Source organism: Prosopis cineraria, unplaced genomic scaffold (assembly GCF_029017545.1).
Source record: "Prosopis cineraria cultivar Desert tree isolate PC_DT_omini unplaced genomic scaffold, ASM2901754v1 PC10, whole genome shotgun sequence".
NCBI lineage: Eukaryota > Viridiplantae > Streptophyta > Magnoliopsida > Fabales > Fabaceae > Prosopis > Prosopis cineraria.
This window is the reverse complement of record NW_026555341.1, coordinates 38,759,729-38,773,053: the sequence shown is the minus strand read 5'-3', so window position 1 is coordinate 38,773,053 and position 13,325 is coordinate 38,759,729. Positions and strand designations below refer to the sequence as shown.

General features: G+C 34.7%; 1 protein-coding gene across 1 annotated transcript; it reads right to left on the bottom strand.

Annotated features, from left to right (window-relative positions):
• Nucleotides 1-1,489: 1,489 nt before the first annotated feature.
• LOC129321624 (protein THYLAKOID ASSEMBLY 8-like, chloroplastic) lies at nucleotides 1,490-4,251 on the bottom strand. Its single transcript, XM_054967459.1, has 3 exons — nucleotides 4,085-4,251; nucleotides 3,086-3,577; nucleotides 1,490-2,227 (listed from the first exon to the last, which is right to left on the bottom strand). The coding sequence occupies exons 2-3, from the start codon at nucleotides 3,461-3,463 to the stop codon at nucleotides 1,838-1,840; spliced, it is 768 nt and encodes a 255-aa protein (XP_054823434.1). The 5' UTR covers nucleotides 3,464-3,577; nucleotides 4,085-4,251; the 3' UTR covers nucleotides 1,490-1,837.
• Nucleotides 4,252-13,325: the final 9,074 nt, after the last annotated feature.

Genomic DNA, 13,325 nt, shown 5'->3' with positions numbered 1-13,325 from the left:
ATATAATAAATGGTTAATAATCATTAATATTGAATGGCATACCTTATAAATAGAATTAAAACATTATTTTTTTCTTTCATATACAGAAGGTTTACAAAATTATCTTTTTATATAATTTATTTGGCCTTATAACTATTGTATTAAATTTAAATTCTAATAAAATAGAGCATGTAATAAGTACTGCAAGGAAATAACACAATATAATAACTTCAAAAACTAAACACTAGAAATTAGTTTGAAAAGCTCCAAAATTATAAGTTCTTAAATTCACTTCTAACGGTTCTCTCAATGTACATTTAAAAAATTATTTTGCCTCATTATAAAATTCTCAAACAACATCCTACATTTTAAAAGTGTAAAAATACATCTCAAAAGTCAAAAGTCATATCCAAACGGGCCCTTTGTGCTCTGAAGAAGCATGCTATAATGTATATATTATAAGCTCCAATCGTGGGCATCAAGTCAACAGGGAGATGAACTCTGCTACTGTTTTTGCCCTACCGATTGTTACAATTGCATTTACATCCATCTTCATATACCTCCAATACAAAGTTTGTGACAAAATACTAATTAATGTGCTGTGCGCATTTAGATTAATTGATCATTCTATATTAATAAGTTGAAATTATAATAAAACTAATAGATATTAATATATTGACATAACTAGGATGGTAGAGTTGATGAAAATCAAACTACCAATAATTTGGTTGCGAAGATTTTATAATACCCAGTGCTTTATTCTGAAAGTCAGAGATGCCACCAATAAAAAAAAAAAAGGATAATGCGTAAGAGAAACTTATCTTAATATATTTACTGCATATGCGTTCAAACAATTGTCATGACAATCTTGAAAAAAGGTCCACAACTTGGGAAGAAAACCCACATTTTTTTTTTTATAGATTTCATTCATGAGTTTTCAAACAATTGGTATATACCTTTCTTCCTATTCTAAACACAGGAGTATGTTGAGTACTCTAGTTTAACCCTCAATGCAAACATCTCATCTACTTCTGTCTACCATATCAATTATTTTTCTAAAAATACCTCATAAACACTTCTTCAGAGCTATAAGCTTCGCAACCTATTTTAAATTTCGTGCACAACATGAAACTCACGGTCCCAGTACATCAAATTATTTCATCAAAGGTAGTTGGACCTTTGAACCTTCCTTTTAAAGTCAGTTTTATCACCGGTCAAAAACCGTCCCAATGCTTAAAATCACTAACATTAATAAGAAGCAACAAATTACGTAAGTTGACCCTCAATAGATGAACCAGTCATAATTCTGAAATTACACACAGGTTGCTAAAATTTAATTTGATCATCAAACCATCGAGTCCAAAGAACCAGCCTCATTAATCCAACTACTCAAGGTAAATTGTACTCTTAAAAAGTAAATATTTTACAAGTCTCCAACAAAAATTTTATACTCGAGCTATCAGCGTCACCATACCTGAACTCGACGCTATGATGTTTATAAAAAAACAACTAACCATAACGATGATATACTCAAATTAATAGAACAGAGTTGCCATTATTTTTATACAGAAATCATTATAAATTAATATGGAGAGATATCTAACACTCAAATTTTGGTGTACTAAAAATATGACCATGTCAGCCAGAAGAAATCATAGCTGTGAATTTGTTACTCCGGTGTGTCCAACATAATGGTACAAGGGTTAACAGATTAAGTAGCAGGAGGCAGAATGACTAACATGCGAAGCAAAGACCATGCTAGGGCAACTCTATTCTCAGTCCATAATCAATTTCATCTTCCATGTCAACACATCATAGTATAATGAAGGGGAGGGAAGGGAAGAAAAAGGTTTGCACGTCAGTGTACGCCAAATATCTCTTCAGGTGGATCATAGATGTGCTGATCAGGAAAGATCTCTTCAAAATCTTGTTTCACTTTGTTTCTCAAAAGAGGATATGGCAGGAGTCCTTTCAACAAAATTCTGAATGGTAACTCCTCCGGCGGATCTGGAGAATTCTTCATGTACTCATATATGTTCATTGCATCTGCAGGAGATCCATACTTTAAAAAACCCCTAATAACTTCAGTATATGTCTGAGAATCAGGGAACAGGTTCTCCTTCTTCATGCTTTCCCACAAGTGCATCACTTCATCCATCTTCTTTGACCTCGCCAATGCAATAATCAAGTCCTTGTACAAAAATACATCAGGCTTGTACCAATCTTGCTTTTGTATCACCTTAAACATCTGAACGTTCATTAAGGTATTTGTAAGCTCAGGTATATAAGAATAGGTAAGCATTAAATATCACCATCAAACAAAGAATGATCTCCAGTTTTATACAGATTCAACCAAACATTCATTAGAAGGTCGTAATGCACTAATATAGGAAATTGCTTCTGGCAAGTGATTGCAAACATTAAAAAAAAAGAAAAAAATTATCTTGAGCTAATATAAGATATTTTCAACCAAACCAACACATTTCGTTGCAGTTGGTTGTTTGCTGTCAAAGGCAACATGCAAGCAAGGGAATATCCATGTCTAATCAGGTAGCTAAGAAAAGATAAAGAGGATGAATATAAAAAGCAATCATAGCTAAGTTATTTTCTTAGACCAAATTATTCTCACCTCCATTGAAGTTGAGTGAAATGCTTCATTCTTACCCTATCGTTGAACTACCCTCCAATTGAACCAGCATTAGTTAACATTGGGTAGGTTTATTTTATTTTTTATATAGTGTATGTAATATTCTAAATATTGAATTTTTTTTATTTTTAGCAAATTCGAAATGAGAAACCATGATTATCATGTTTTAAGCCGATCATGGATCTATCTTTACACATTTTACCAACAAACAAGTTAAAGATCAAATCATTTTTGCTCTTGCATGATCAAAGTTATGTAACATGTCAACAGTTGAGATACAATTTCACCATCGTAATGTAAATTTACTCCCTGATGCAGCATTACTAAAACAGAACCCAATGACAAAAAGGGACCAGACAAGGAAAGCAGATAAGAATCCACTAAAATTCTAAAAGTAATGAAGTTTATTAACTAGAAAGGAAACGGTGAAGCCCCATAATAACCAGAATGAAAGCAAACCATGAGAGCCAAAGAAACTTCTTCCTGGCGCTCCAGCTCAGTGAGAACGGCAATCATGTCCATCTTCAAAAGCCTCAACACATGAGACTTTATGAACTTTTGAAGCTTCTCCTCATCATTCTTAAACCTCTTCAAACCCAATACTACAAAAAGTGCTTCTTTGCCTATCAGCTTCTTTCCTCTCCAAAGGGGCCCTCTCGGCCTTCCATCGTGATATTGCTTCAAAATCCCCATTGTTTTACCTAGACTGCATTCTATTTCTGGAATCATCAATCTACTGGGCAAAAAGGACTCTTTCTTCGGAGTTCTCATGATGTCACGAACAAAAATCGCAGACAAATAAGGGATTTTCCATCTTGAAATGGCACGACTTGCCATCAGAGTTCACTGATGTTGCGTCAAGTGACCCTAACAACTGATCAGATGCCTCCTTCGACAAAAATGAGGAAAAAGGACGAGCAAACACGTGATTCTAATTTGCAACTCAATATCCTGTAATTTACAAACAAGAAGTCAATTTTGTTTTTTTTTATTTATAATTACTTAACAACCATTTTGGGTGAAGCAATCAAAATACTAATGACAACATAATCGGCACGAACATGTCTATAGAAGGGAACACTAATGACAACATAATCTCACTCAAGCATAGAACTTCTACAGTTCTACCAGTACACTAAAAGTAGCAGAAGAATTGATGAAAGACATGTCATAGAAGGACAAAACCGGTGCAGGTAACATGACCATAACAGATTAAACTCATAGTCTAACAGAAAAGTAAGACAAATTTAAGCTTAAGGGAAGGCCGAGAGCAAGAGAACTACAGATTTTAATCATCTTGTTTCAACTGACAAGGATGAAATCAACAGCAAAGATGAATGAGAAACAAAGACATCCACCATGCTTTTCTCTCAAACAGTCGCCGGATGAAGTTCAAAGGAGAGAATAGAAGGGGTTGTGATTGAACATGAATAATAAGGTCTAGAAATGTAATGTTACCTGAAGAGACAAAAGAAGCGGTGAGAAACCGAGATGCAAATGGAAGCTGCGAAACACGAGCGCGATCAATTGGAGAACTTAGGCACACACGGAACTCAGATGCAAAGGGGACAGGAGACGGCGGGTGACAACGCCGTGACCCAAGTGAAAGAAGTTTGGGCTTTCAGGGTCTAAGGACAAGAAGCATCAATTTCTTTTCTTTTCTTTTCTTTTCTTTTTTTTGGGGGCAAAATGATTACCGGATGATAATCGCCTAGTTCGAGAGATCCAAAAGTCTAGCAGGAAGTCCATTTCTTTTTTCTTTTTAATAAAATAAAACTTAAATTTAAAAATAGATTTTTTTTAATTTATCTATTTTGAAAAAGGTGAGTATGGTTATGTGAATAGAACTGAAATTTTATTTTTTTATTATATTAAAAATAATAATATAAACATAATGTATATATTATTTATTTACCAATTCTAAAAGAATTATATTATATTTAAAAATTTTGAATAAACTAATTTTTTTTGTTGGAAAAAAAGGATGAAATGTATTCAAATCAAAGAAACTTTACACCAAATGAAGGCAACCAAAAAGAAAGAAAATAGAGCACAAAGTACTAACATAGCAAGACAACATACAATTACTGAATAAACTATCTTTAAAGTAAGAACAGCCTTAGCATAACTATGAAGTTGTCCCTTGTGACTTTCATAGCTGTCTGTTTAAATGTTTTTCATTAAAACAATCACTTTTTTAAAATCACTTAAACTTTTAAAAATATTTAAATCTTAAATTTCTAATTATCTGACTTTATTGCATTAGATTTTGAATCCCATTGTTTATATAAGAAGACCTTATTAGTAGGTAATTTGAAATTCTTGTATGAGTGATACTTAACTTGTAAGGGTTTGGTCTTTAAAGGAGAGTATAGCTAAACTGAATAATACCTTCATTATTGGCACTAGGGCTTGAACAAGATGTAGAACGTATATACAATTTGGCTCAACTAATATATATATATGTGTGTGTGTGTGTGTGTGTGTCCTGACATAAATGAGAATCAAGAAAATAAAGGCCTAAAATAAAGCTCAAGCTTGCTAAGATACAAAATAGACTAGGCCAAATATTAACTTTCTACACTCCTCCTCAAGTTACAACTGAACAAATTTAAGGTTCCTAACTTGACTAATAACTTCTCATGGCTCCCTTTACCCAATGCTTTGGTAAGAATGTCCACTTGCTGATCTGCTAAAGAAATAAGCTTGTGTGTAATATGTAAAGGGCGTCCTAAATTAGGACTTAATCATCACACTAATCATGATTAATCAAAAACTAACCCAAATGGATTATTCATTATGAGATTAACCTAAATAAATTCTTAATATGTATTTTTTTTTTACAAACTATTTAATACAAAAGGATCCCAAGTCTTTAAAAATATTTTAAAAACTCATATCATTTAATTAAACATATACGGAAGCATGATAATAACTATTTTTACTTGCACAAATATTTTGGCCCATTACTATAATACAAACATCAAAACACATTTTCAAGAGCCCAAAATGTCTTTCTATCCAACACAAAACCCATAGTGTAAGTGGATTAAGAATATATTATCCTAATTGGCAATATCATAAACTAAATACACATATCAACATAAAAGGAGAGAGGCCTACAGAAGTGATTATTATCACTTGGCCTAATGCTCCTTTCCTCTGTTCTTATCAGATGAGCTAGCTCTTGTAATATGTTAAAAGAGAGTACAACTACTCAGTAACCAAGGTACATCTAAGTTATACAAATGCATGATAATTAATCATGATTGCAAGTGGCCAATAAATTAATTAAAGTGACCATTCAAACAATCACATTAATAACATGTTGATCACATTAACATTTAACTCATGTGAATAATTTCAAGAATAAAGTCAAGTATAAAATTTGCAAAAATAACTACATATACATTATTCGCATAATTACTACATGTTCTCATTTCTACAATTACAATCATATTCTCAACATAGCCATCAATCACTCAAATGGCATGATAATAATAATATGCATGATCGATCTCTTCCTTATATCCCCCCTTATTTTCTCTGACATGAAATCTGTGGGCTAACAACCGAAAGGGATCGTCCATGTGGTGAGACTACCCCAAGGCCTTAATCATATCATGAGGGGCTACCGGGTCAGGGTTACCTTACTTATTTATGAACACGGTTTCTTCCAAATCACACACTATGGGGTGTCATACCCAAAACTAGCTCTACCCAAAACTCTAGGTAGGCCAGTAGGGTCAAGTCCCTTAATAGGAACAATGCTACAGTACCTTACAAGGTAAGTAGCGACTATAACCCCTAGGATTATTGGTTAATAGCCAAGTACCATATGGATTTTGTGTAATCGCTAACTCCTTCACTAAGGCAAACTCCCGCCATATGATCATGCTCATGAGAAAATGCATTTCAAAAATTCATATATATATATTTCAAAAATTATCCCACATGCTCATCAACTTTCATTACTGTACATAATCCACAACTTATAACCAAGAGTGTATATATAATCTTCAACCATCAATCTCATTACTCACAAGTCATAAAGTCTCAATAGAGTCACATGCATTACAAACAACTATTTCAAATTTAGATATATATATATATATATATTCTTTTATTTCACCAACATAATTAATTAAGTAACATACAAATGCATAAAATAAATTTCCCCTGGTTACCTCAACCTTTGAGAGGTCAAAGGTTACCCCTCAAGTTACAACACTTCCAAAGCTTTCCAAAGCTTAAATGGTGTCAAAAGAAAATTAATCTACAATTGATCATATCACAATGTGTCAATAATATTATTAACACAATTTTCACTCATACTCTAATACTTAAGTATTTATTTTATTTTATTTCATTTTTTTAAGACCTTAGTCTTAGCCTCTTAAGTTTTAAAATTTAATTTTTGATATTTGAACCTATCTACTAGATTCAATAGTCTCCTTTACAATAATTTCATTCAAATAATTTTCTAATATCAAAATTTTCCTTTTTATTCCAAAATTCGCATATAAAAATATCCAAAAATTGCAAAATTGATTTCAAGCCTAGAATCATTATTTTATAGCCATAATAATTTATTTCTCATCTTAAATAATCATCTAAATATCAACAAATCAATTTATATTTTTAGATTTAACAAAAAAATCTATCCATAGGGATCTAGGGATAAACTCAAATGCTTCAAATTCCAATTCTATCAACAAAATAATACTCTAGAATATTTATTACACTACTAACAACCTCAAAAACCATATTTATTCAACATAAATTCATCCCTCTTCCAAATCCTAAATTTTCTACCACCACAAAATCAGAACCAAAGAGAAAGGATGATTAAGAAAAATTTTAGAATACTTACTTAGTCTTAGAATACTTAAAATCTCTAAAATATCCTAATATGGAGCTTCACCTTCTAAATCAGATCTATCGCAGGTGTCGCGCTCGCCGTCTCTATTTTCGCTCTCTGTGTCGCGCAAGAAAGAATGAAGCAAAGAGAAGAGAAATGAAAAATGCAAGAGAAGTCTGGTGGTTTTAAAACAAAGAGTGGGTCCCACAAGTTTTTTTATTATTTTCCTCTTTCCTCTCCGTTCTTTCTTTTTTTTAATTATTATATATGTTATGATTGCATGGAGAGCGCCGAAAGCACAGCCACTTCTTCTTCTTCTTCTTCTCTCTCTCTTTTTTTTATACCTTTTCTTTTTTTAATAATAATAATAATAATTTAATATTTTTTTATTAATTAATTTTTTTAGTTTAAAATTATATCCTAAGTTAGATTTAATAATTATCTCCTACTAATTTACTTACCTCTAAATATTTTTTTTAAATTTCTATTAACCCAAATTAACTATTAAAATTTAAATTGGAATGTTATAATTCTCCCCTTCTAATAGAAATTTTGTTCCCAAAATTTGAATAATCATAGGGAACATACCTTGCTCAAACAAATGAGGATAGGAATGTTTCATCTTCTCCTCAGTTTCTCAGATTGCATTACCAGGGGCCATTCCTTTCCAGAATACATTCACAAGGCGAATGGTCTTATTTCTCAATTGCTTTTCCCTTACATCCACAATTCTTTCTGGTTCCACTCGATAGGTCATGTTCTCCCTTAGCTCAACCTCTTCAGGTTCTATTATATAAGACGGATCGGGTTGATATTTCTTTAATTGAGAGACATGAAATACATCATGAACTCCTAACAAATGAGGTGACAAGGCAATTTAATAGGCCAAAGTCCCAATTTTTTGTAGGATTTGAAAAGGACCTATGAATCTAGGAGTCAATTTCTTAGCTTTTATTGACCTCCCAATGCCTGTCATTGTTGATACTTACAAAAACACATGGTCGCCTACCTCAAAAGTCAAAGGTCTTCGTCGCCTATCTGCATAGCTCTTCTGCCGACTCTGAGTAGTCAATAAGTTTTGTCAGATCATCTCAATTTTGAGTGGTTTGGTCAATAATGTCTGGACTTATAATGCTTCTTTCACTCAACTCGGTCCAACAAAGTGGAGATCTACACTTTCTACCATACAACACCTCATATAGAGCCATATGAATACTTGAATGATAAATGTTGTTGTAGGCAAATTTCGCTAACGGTAGATGCTTGTCCCAACTACCTGTCCACTCAAGTGCACATGCGCGTAAATATCTTCAAGTGTTTGATTTGTTCTTTCAGTTTGACTATCGGTCTGTGGATGATATGCCGTACTGAACTTCAATTGAGTACCCATAGCATCATTTATTACCTTTTAAAAGTTTGAGGTGAACTTTGGATCACGATCTGAAACCATATCCTTAGGTACTCCATGTAATCACACAATCTCTTGGATATACAGTTCCGCGAATTTATCCATGGTATAACCTTCTTTGATAGGTAGAAAATGGGTTGACTTCGTCAATCTATCAACAATGACCCATATTGCATCATACCCTGCCTGTGTTTTAGGCAAACCCATAATAAAGTCTATGGAAATACTTTCCTACTTCCAGGTTGGAATTTCTAGCGGTTGTAATAAACCGCTAGGCCTCTGATGCTCTATTTTCACCCTCTGACAAGTTAGACACTTGCTCACATACTCCGTCACATCACGCTTCAGACTATGCCACCACCAGTACTGCTTCATGTCTTGATACATCTTGGTTGCTCCGGGGTGGATGGTGAATTAGCTTCTATAAGCTTCAGCAAGAATTGTGTCCTTCAACACTTTCACATCAGGAACACAAACCCTCCCATTGTAGACTATAAGACCATTATCATTAAAAGTGAAATCTGTGCCAGTCATCTTCTCATCTAAGTTCTTTCGAACTTCTAACAAGTATGGGTCTTCAAACTGAGCTGCTCGCAACTTATCCCAAAATTTGATTGTAAGTACTGTAGCATTCAAATTGAACATAGCATAATCTGGGATATTTTATGGAAAACTAGAGAAATCTTCTAATAACCTCTGTTCATGAATCATCATACAAGCTACATGCACGGTCTTTCTGCTCAAGGCATCGGCCACTACATTGGCCTTCCCCAGATGGTACTTCAGTTCAAACTCATAGTCTTTTAAGAATTCCATCCATCTTCTTTGCCTCATATTCAGCTCCTTCTAGTCTATCAAATATTTAAGACTTTTATGATCACTAAACATGTCAAATCGTGCACCATAGAGGTAATGTCTCCAGATCTTAAGAGCGAAGACAACAGCTGCTAGCTCTAGATCGTGAGTGGGGTAGTTCATTTCGTAAGGCCTCAATTGTCTCGATGCATAGGCTACAACTTTGCCATCTTGCATGAGAACACATCCAAGACCCTTAAGCGATGCATTTGTATACACATCAAATGATTGCTTAAGATCAAGGATAGTTAAGACTGGTGTAGTCGTCAACTTATTTCTCAAGGTGATAAAAGCCTCTTCACACTCTTTGGTCCACAAAAAAGGTTTATCTTTCCTGTTCAATTTAGTCAACGCCGATGCTATTTGAGAAAACCCTTCAATAAACCTCCTATAATAGCCGGCCAACCCCAAGAAACTTCTGATTTCTGATACTGAGGTCGGTCGTTCCCATTTCAACACCGCATCAACCTTGTGAGGATCAACTGCAATACCTTCCTCAGAAACAACATGCCCTAGAAACTTCACTTCATTAAGCCAAAACTCACATTTACTCAACTTGGCATAAAGTTGTCTCCCTTTCAGAATTTGTAGCACTAATCTCAAATGCTCTTCATGCTCTATTTCACTCTTTGAGTAGATCATATCAATAAAGACAACAACAAACTTATCTAGGTACGGCCTGAAGATTCTATTCATATAGTCTATGAATATCGTTGGTGCATTTGTTAGCCCAAATGGCATAACTAGGAATTCATAGTGCCCATACCTTGTTCTAAAAGCCGTCTTAGGTACATCCTCTACCTTTACCCTCAACTGATGATACCCAGACCTCAAGTTAATCTTTGAGAATACCACCGCTCCAGCCAACTGATCTAAGAGATCATCAATCCGTGGCAACAGATATTTGTTTTTGATTGTCACCTTGTTAAGCTGGCGGTAGTTTAATACACAATCACATACTCCCATCTTTCTTTTTCACAAAGAGAACTGGTGATCCCCATGGTGATACACTCGGTCTTATGAAGCCCTTAGCTAACAAGTCTTCTAGTTACTTCTTTAACTCTTATAATTCTACAGGGGCCATTCAATACGGAGCCTTTCAAATTGGCTCGGTACCTGGAGCTAAATCAATTAAGAATTCAACTTCTCTCTGGTGGCAAACCATTCACATCTTCTGCAAAAACCTCAGGAAATTCTTTTACTACTTTTATCTAATCAATCTTTTGTTCTTTGTCTCCTTGCACTGAACAGAACACTATGAACATTTGGCATCCTTCTTGATTTGACTTCTTGACTTCCATAGTAGACAAGAACTTAGGCATTTCTATGTCTATCATGATGGTACGCACAGTTATTTTAGGGATTGTAGAAATGGTAATATCTACTGGCAATAGGACTGTCTTCTTGTTACAGTCTAAAGTCGCTCCATTAGCCAACAGCTAGTCCATTCCCATAATCACATCAATGCCCAACAAAGGCAAACAAATTAAGTCAATAATTGTAACCCTATCACCAAACTTCAAGTTGACATTAGAGCACACACGACTGGTCTTAGCAGAGGCCCCAGTCGGTGTAGAAACATTCAAAATAACATCTATTTCACACACAAACATTTTAAGTTTACTCATACAATCTAGTGCAATGAAAGAATGCGTAGCACCTGAATCAAATAATGCTTCTACTTATTTGTCATTAAGGATAATCATACCTTTGATTAATTTTGGAGAAGCTTTTGCTTCCTCTTTAGACATCACGAAGACACGAGCAGGAATAACAGATCTCCCATCAATCATAGCCTCTGGGTAATTACGGGCGATATGACCCATCTTGTTACATTTATAGCATGCCCAACAGTCTCCAACTTGGAATCTTCTACATTTATCACAACATGGTCGTACTATTGGTGGTCCCATGACAGATGGAGTTGAGTCTTGCCTTGAAGCTTGGCTCCAGCCTTCAAAGCTCTTGAAATGGAAGCTCTTAGTTTGGGATCCTCTAGATTGTGATCCCTTAGAGAAATTCTTCTTACTGCTTCCTCCACCTCCACTGTAACCCTTAGAGAATCTCAAGCTATAAGTTGACTTCTTGCTCACACCTCCAGTGGGGCCCATAAAAGAGGAATATTGACCTTGGCCATCTCGTCGGTTACCGTCATTTATCTGGCTTCTTCTAGCAATAGCCCTGAACTTGTTACACATGACTTCAAATGAATCAATATCATGAGTTGCCAGTTGCCTGCTATACTCAGGTCTCATCTTGTCTAGGAACTGCTCACACTTCTATTCTTCATCAGCATTACTCCTTAAGTACAAGGAATATTTAGAGAGCTCATTGAATTTGGCTATAAACTCTTCAACATCCATATTGCCTTGTCTTAAGTTATGGAACTCAGCTTCTTTTGCTGCCCTTACAGTTGGCGGGAAGTAATAGGCAAAGAACCTCTTCTTAAATTACTCCCAAGTCAATTCAAATCAATCAATAGACTTAACACTTTCCCACCATTATTTTGCCGCATCTTTAAGCTTAAAAGTAGCCAATCGGACCCGTTGTTCAGTAGTGCAAGTCATCACAGAGAAAATGGACTCTAATTCATCAATCCATTTCTCGCCAGCTCGGTCTACCATAGAACCCTCAAATGATGGCGGGCTCAATCTTGCAAACCTCTTGAATGCATAGTCAATGGTAACCTCTTCCATTTTCTCTTTGCCTTTATTTTTCCTTTTCCTCTGCCTCACAGAGTTACTTTGATCACTTTATTCAAAATCCTTAAAGGGCTCTTCTTCTTGTTGATTGTTGACTTCTAAATTCACTTCCCCTTGCTTCTCCTCAGGGTTACCAGTAGCGTTCACAATGACTTTGCTATTTCCCTCAGCAGTCTTCCCTAATATAACTTGGTCATAAACATCCATCCTCTTCTGGATGTCCATTAATATTGAAGTAAGGAGGGCTACATCGTTGTTATTACCAGTTGTAGGAATAGCTTGAATTGGAGCTTGTGTAGAAAGTCCTGCTTGAGTCAAGACTTGAACTTGCTCAGTCGGGTTTAGTAACTCTGGCACCACCTGTCCTTGTTGGACTTGAACTGATGTTGTTTCATCTTCCACCACCACCGATCCTCTAGTCTTTGTGGAATTGCCAAATTATTAGCAGCAGTATTCCTGGTTAGTACCATATTCTCCCCTCCTAAGGATGGAAGTAATACCACAAATGAAAAACAGTTAGTGCTAGCTCAAAGAGGAAAAGAATATGTGTATAATGATAATTGCCAATTCTATATGCAAATGCAAGTACAATATAGTACACGATCATATAACAAGTCACACACAAACCACAGTCCAGTTCTCAAAACTCGAGAACCTGATACCAATTTGTAAAGGGCGTCCTAAATTAGGACTTAATCATCACACTAATCATAGTTAATCAAGAACTAACCCAAATGGATTATTCATTACGAGATTAACCTAAATGAATTTTTAACATGTATTTTTTTTATAAACTATTTAATACAAAGGGATCTCAAGTCTTTAAAATATTTTAAAAACTCATATCATTTAATTAAACATATGCGGAAGCAT

Excerpts from the sequence above, each read along its gene's own strand:
- LOC129321624 (XM_054967459.1), bottom strand. The coding sequence starts at position 3,463 with ATGGCAAGTCGTGCCATTTCAAGATGGAAAATCCCTTATTTGTCTGCG. Across the intron at positions 2,228-3,085 it reads AAGTTTCTTTGGCTCTCATG|ATGTTTAAGGTGATACAAAA; the intron begins GTTTGCTTTCAT and ends ATGAACGTTCAG.